The sequence below is a fragment of the Oratosquilla oratoria genome, chromosome 37 (assembly GCF_046742065.1).
Source record: "Oratosquilla oratoria isolate Oo_2021 chromosome 37, ASM4674206v1, whole genome shotgun sequence".
NCBI classification, from domain to species: domain Eukaryota; kingdom Metazoa; phylum Arthropoda; class Malacostraca; order Stomatopoda; family Squillidae; genus Oratosquilla; species Oratosquilla oratoria.
In genome coordinates, this window is record NC_134813.1 from 16,673,083 (window position 1) to 16,680,194 (window position 7,112).

General features: G+C 39.5%; 1 protein-coding gene across 1 annotated transcript in view; it reads right to left on the reverse strand.

Moving 5' to 3' along the window:
* Positions 1–412: 412 nt before the first annotated feature.
* The window catches only part of LOC143019359 (zinc finger MYM-type protein 1-like), a 25,562-nt gene continuing 18,862 nt past the window's right edge, over positions 413–7,112 (reverse strand). Inside the window, exons 2-3 of the mRNA XM_076174997.1 lie at positions 1,432–1,660; positions 413–1,111 (exon numbers count right to left, since the gene is read on the reverse strand). Coding sequence (XP_076031112.1) covers positions 413–1,111; positions 1,432–1,660 — 928 coding nt within the window. The remainder of the gene's footprint in view (positions 1,112–1,431; positions 1,661–7,112) is intronic.

A 7,112-nucleotide genomic window follows, 5' to 3' on the forward strand; every position in this document is an offset into this window, starting at 1 on the left:
ATCACTAATGGTGGCGTACAATAGCGCCATATATTAACAGTTTACCACCCAACCCCATATACGACATTGTCAGACATAACCCATAGCATAATAAAACATACATACACAATCAAATCATCACACATAACAAATACAATATATCCATATCAAATACAAATATCCAACAAACAAACAACTACGCAGCTGCCCCGTTCTTTATCTCACTTCTATACTTCCTTTCTATCCTTTACCTTGATCTACCACTACACCCATATCCTATCCCCCTTACCCTATCCCCCCTCCCACCACCACCACAGAAAACTTAACAATAAGACAGAAGTATACTTTTAATAAAAATTACTCACTTCATTTATACATGAACTCCAGTCGTCTTGGTTTGATGGCGAACTCTTGTAATATCCTATCGTGCAGCTCATTCTTGTTGTCTAAGTCGTTCAAAAGTGCTTTTCTCGATGGAAATACGAGCCAATGAGGACAGCCGTTCTTGAGACATTGTGCTTCTCAGATATGAGCGGATTCTATCCAACGTGGAGAAACTTCTCTCATTAGCAACTGATGTTAAGGGGATGGTCAGCAGTAGCTTAATTAGTTTAGTGGATTCCGGCATAGCGGAAGTCAGCTCCAATTTATACAGTAATTCTAAAATGGTGTTGATTGACTTGCACTTCTTGAAATCACTGTCAATATACATATATTTTAGCTCGTTCACTAAGCTCTTGTAGTCCAAAATACCGGGGTACTTATTTTTTAGACAGTCCATATGTTGCATGGGAAATGAGTTAGCAAACTCTTCAAACTTATTAACGTCTAGTAATTCAAAAAATGCATACTCCTGCATGCCAGAAAATCGCTCTCGCAAAGACATCAGAATGTTATCAATTATTGTGAAATAGGTAATTTTGTAATCAATTTGCGCACCTCGGACTTTTTTTCTAGGAGGAGGATCGAACTCATCCGCCTGTTCAACTACAGCAGCTGTATCGTGCAGAATGTTTTCATAATGTTCGTCCTTACGATAACCTTCAACACAATGAATGAAGTCATTTAGTTTACTCTGACCATACTTTATGTCAAGTAGCTTACACTGTAAGATATCAAACAGTTTTCCAGCCTGAGAAAGTATGTTATCAAAACAATTGATGAAAAACATGAATGTGAAATCATTCAACTTTGCCAATAGATTGTCTGCTTGACAAAGTGTATCTTCACCCCACTTTTCACTAGAGTCTAGAATATTTGTGAAGGAATTTTTCAAGTTTTCATACAATAGTTTTATGGATGACACCGTTCATGACCTATAGCACCATTTTGTTTCACACAGTGATGGAATACTGACATTGAATTGTCTGAAAACACTTTTCCGTTTGATACTGGAAGATGTATATTTGCTAGATGAGCGTAAATGAGAAAAAACATTTTGACTCCACTCACCTTCTCTGCACTTTTACTCAAGACTAAGTTAAGTTTATGTGCATAGCAGTGAATGAAGTGCGCGTGTTTAAATCCTTTATCCCTTAGCTTGCTCTGTACTCCGTTTAGCGTTCCTGCCATTACAGCTGCTCCATCGTAAGTCTGGCTCACTAATTTATCTGTAGCGTCATTGAAGGAGTTCAACGCAGTTGCGATTACATCAGCCAGTCTTGTAGCACTTTTATCATCACTGATTTCATAGAAGCCAAGAAATCGTTCACATATTTTGTCTTCATATACATATCTTATTATGATCGACAGTTGGGCATGCATTGCACAGTCCGTAGTTTCGTCGGCTTGTACAGACATAAACGGAGCTTTATCAATATTCGCTTCTAATTTCATCCAGAGATGACATTTCCAAATCGCTTGTATTAGGTCATTTTGCATTGTGCTTGAGACACTTGAAACTGTTTCGTTCCCCTCTTTTCAGTAAGAGTCGTAGTAAGCAAACCACGTCTGTCGGATTTCGAGCAAAAGCAAACTAGCAAAATATGCGACGGTGGCGGGTGGGTAAATGGGGTGGTCGCTCTAGTTAGATGGGGTTGTGGGGTGGGGGTTGTGGGGGAGGAGTGGATGGGGGGGTGAGGGGTGGGGTGGCTGGTCAGCATTATGGTGTGGGAGGCAGGGCTGTGTTGCGGTGCATGGACCAGGTGTTTCTTGCACTAGAAGAGGTAGACGTTGTGTGGGTAAGTCGTGGTCGTAGTAGTTTGTATTTTATCATACTAGTGACGATTAGAGGTCACGTGCATGGGGGAATGTGAAAAGGGGGGGGGATTGGTGTGGTGGTGGTGGGGTGTGGGAATCTGAACACAGGGGTAGGCAATTGGTTAAGGGTTTCAGCAAAGAACTGCAATAGTTGTGGTGTTGTGGCTAAATAGAGCTCTAGAATCAACTAGGCTGTCACATATTTCATCAGAGTCCACGAGAGTAACCTCATCTGTGTGAGGGTTAGCATCAGATGGGAGTAGTAGATATTGTTCACGTCTACAGTTAGCTATTGATTTTGGTTAGCGCTGTGACTTAGGAGCATCTGTAACATTCTCTCAACTGCACGATTTTGTTAGTCTGGTGTGGTGGGGAGGGGGGGTGGGTGAGGTTATAATAGTCTATAGGACTCACAGGTGTGCTCTATTTGTCCAGGAAAGGTATATATGGCGCACAGCACGCTATGTACAGGGGGGTAATAAAACTAGTTCATATAGGTGACACAGATCATTCACGCGAGAAGAATTATATGGACTTTTTATATAGCGTGAACGAGAGCAGTTGCAATCGTACATACGAGACGAAAGTCTTTCTATTTTACTGGGCGCTTTACGACTACAATGGAGTGAGGGGGTACGACCGAGCGGGTTTTCTACTTGTCCCTAAGGCACTAGACGGGAGTATTTTATTGTTTAAGGATTTGGAACACTAGCTTACTGGCGTCAGTCATTCATAGGATGAGTGAGTGAATAGGCATGTATTATAGCCTCAATCTGTAAGGAGATCACACAGACAAGATGATTGGAGGAGCACGGTGTCATCTAAGATAACTAACACCTTGAGTCACTTTTTGGAGTTCCCCAAACACAATTTCTGCTAGAACGCAACATGCCCACGCACAGTACATGTTCCACTACTGACACACACTAATAGGAAAAATTGACGATTGGTTGCAGGTGACAGGGTATAACTGAGTTCATCAGTTAGATAACTAGAGCACAAAATACTTGCCTCTTTCAAGATATTTAGGATGGCGATGATCAATCAACTTGAACACCAAGTATCTTATTATTTCATGGGCTCACATAGTCAGCGCCCAATTATGACCTTATTTGGGGTCGCAGGACAGAGGGAGCACATGTTAGACTTAAGGAGTTGGTTCGACAAGGAGCTTGTTGAGGAAGCTAGTGATGCCCTTCTAGCATTCACTAAGGTATGTTTCGGAGATATAATTCTTTCCCTCGCGCGTTCTAGAGTCCAAGATTAATTAAATGGTTGTATATCATATTTATCGCTCGTATAATTACTCAGTCAACTTAAAGATTTGGGTCTCTTTTCTTAGAGATTCTGGATTCTCTCTGTTTTGTATCAAGTAGGTTCTCGTGAAAACTTTATCTTTTAAAATTTTTCATTTTGTATTTAAGGAGTTGATGTGAGTTAGTTAAGCTTCTTAATTCTCCTAACAAATCTCACATTGTTCCACGTGCACAATAACCTGACTTCTGACTCCTAACTTGTGCGAGCGCTAACCTCACTTCTTTAGCTCAACTTCCCGCTACGCCATAGTAATCCGAGAACATATTATACTCTAACTATTTCACTCTGATCAGTCTTATTTCTGTTTTCTTCTCTTAGTTATTATTTTCTATCTATTATACTTTTTTATTTATCTTACTTTACTTCTATTCACATCCTATAATTTTCCTCGTATGCTCGACTTCTAACGTTTTATGTGGACCAAGGTCATCCAGTCGCAATGTCCACTCTGATCCTTGCATTATGTCGCTAAGATTTGGTGCTGAAGATGGGTTGGAGTTGGAGTGGGGGAATGGGTTTTTTGTTGGTGGGAGTATGTAGGTGTCTTTTCGGGGCTTGGTATATTAGGGGGGGGGTTTAGGGTGGGGGGTGCTGTAAATGGTTGGGATAGAGTCTGTGGGGTGGGTGGGGGGTGGGGGTGCGGGTTTTTCTTCCTCTCTTTTTTTTACCATTTTTAAGTGAAGGATTTAAAATGAATATCAAGAACATAGAGAAACCTTCGCAGAAACAGAAACACAACATGTGGAATAGCAAGGGTCGGAAGCAGCGACACGGGCCCGAAGTTGAGGGCATGCACGCTGATAGCTACAGGGGGGGGGGGGGGGGGGGGGCTGTGGTTGGGGGGTGTTCCCGTGGTGGAGGTTTAGGCTTAGGACTATCTTCAGGTACAGAACATGTTAGAGGATATACACGGCGGGTCACTTTCGTAGGTTTTATTGACGGGGGATGTGAGGCTGTATCCATTGCTAAAAAGGAAAGCGCTAGCAATGGAGAGGGGGGGGGGGGGGGGGGGGGGGGGGGGGGGGGGGGGGGTAAGGCTGCATCAACTCAAGAGATGCCAGTTAGTTTTTACCTCTACCAAGCTAATATGTATTAGCCCGAGTTACTGACTGTTTTCCGTTCCTTTAAGAATATGTATATATAATTTAAATCTTTCATACATTGGAATTTAAATCCTAAGCTCTGTAGAAATCTATTGTTTCAAGGAAACATTGAATTTGAATTACTTTTAATTCTTACAATTATAGATAACAACTTGGGCCGGTAAGCTCTGAGCCCGAGCGGCATCATCAACTCAAGAGATGCCAGTTAGTCTTTTACCCAGCTTACCAAGCTAATTTGGATTAGCCCGAGTTACTGGACAGTTTTCCGTTCCTTGAATATTGTAGAATTGAGATCTTTCATACATTGGAATTTAAATCCTAAGATCTGTAGAAATCTATTGTTTCAAGGAAACATTGAATTTGAATTACTTTTAAATTCTTACAATTATACAAAGGATGAGCATGCCGACTGGAGACCTTTTGGTCCATAACTAGGTCGGATACGAAAAAATTATAATAATGATAAATAAATAAATAAATAAAAATATAATATAGATAATAATAAATAAAATAAACAAATAAATGCATAGGTATAGTTAAATAATATGTTCGATTACATTAGGGGAAGTTAGCTTTAAGTGAGGTTGGATTAAGTTAGGTTAAGTCAAGTCAGGTGACGTTACATTGTTTTTTAGGGTTGAAGTTAACCACCATCCCTAAATACAACTTTGTATTTTATTTATTTTCACGAGAACCATTTTCAAAACAGATATCCTATCTCAAAAGTACCACTTAAGGGACTTATTGACGAAAATATTCGCCTGTTAATTTAAAATCTAAACCACAGCTTATAGCGCCTTCTCTTGGTATCAATTCTAATGACGTCATGATGTAAAACCAACCCAAGCGTTCTGCAGCGAAACAGACAATTCTTTTGGCGATATTGAGAGTTTTTCGTCGTCTTTTGGGAGTGATCTCGACTCCCTAAATATCTCTGACAAGAGGCAAGATGTGTGTGGATAGACGGTATAGTTATGGGTTATCAATTTGAACCGAAATATTTCAATGAGGAATTGTTCATATTAGTGCATCATTGTTGCTCACTTGTGTGGATGTTGCTTCTGCAATGTTGTGTTTGGGAACTCAAAAAAAGCAAGGGTTGTGTACGTGACACGCATTCTTGTAGTGTGATCCTACAGACAACATTCACACCACGCCTCCTGGATGCTACAAAAGCTTTGTAGTCACTAGTTTCTACAACGTATACAGATATTTTTTCATCTCGGCCAAAATGTGCCACAAAAAAATTAGTTATGGTGATTTTTAACCACTGGATAAAAATAATTAATCTTTAAAAATGTTTGATACATTATTCTAAATTGTTTACGAATTGTATAAAACGAGTGCTTCACTGCAATATCACTAAGAACATACCAATCCGTTTCAGTAAACGATTTTTTTTTTCATTTATTTCTATAATGTGTGCCCTACCTTCTACGTTGTTTTCTATGTAATTTCTTTGTTTTTAATTATCATTTCTCCTGACTTTATTTTTCTACGCTTATCTCACCAGTTTAATAAAAAAAATATAATTTGTTTTGCATGATTCTTTAAAAAAAGGTCATTTAGTATTGTTGTAAAAAAATCCAGTCCCATCATTTATATTTCCGTGTATGTTCTGTACGTAAATATCATTATTGCTCTGCGGTTATCATAATTTTTTCTCATTTGAGTTCCATATATTATTATTCTTCACCTCTTTTCTTCCCAATCGTGTATTTTCCTCTGTTCTTTCTTCATTTTCATAATTCCTAAATTTGATCTTAAACAGCCTGCGGCAAACGACATGATCACTTTTCATCAAACACAATGACGATGAATGAACAGAATCTATGACGTCACTGCGAAGCTGAGACAGAAGACGTTATTACGATAGCAGTAATATCAAATTGCAATAAATAAAAACGAAAGAGTTTTGTGTAATTCATTTAGCTATTATTGATTTTGGTAAATGCTAAAAACATTCCGATAAAAATGGACCCCTTTAATTTCCAAAATAATTACACTTTAAAGCCAATCTTACGTAAGCACCTCCATTTACCCCAAGATATATATAGATCTTGATTTACCCTACAGCCACTATACGTACGACAAAGGATGTTTGCAACAAAGATATTCTATTCTAAAGCTTAAATTCTGATTCCTATATAATGAGTTGAAATCGCTGGCTAAATTGGCTCCCGTAAAATCAACTTGTACCAGTTCTATTTTAATGATCCGCTGTTAGTATATATAACAACAAGGCTGTAAGCTCTGAGCCCGAGCGGCGGAGCCGGTATTCTTAGACACTGCGGCAGGATCCGGAAAAGCTCTGATTGGCCGAGCCGAGAAGCAGCTCGACTATCATTGGGTGACGAGTCAGGCGCGTTTGAACGAGGGTGAGATAACGTCTGCTCATATATAGGAGCAATATTTATATTCTGACACAGCCCACCTAGAGTAGACGAATCCCAGACGCTGAACGAAAATATATGAACTGTGGCCAGGCGAAATAAATGGAGCCCGAGCTAACTG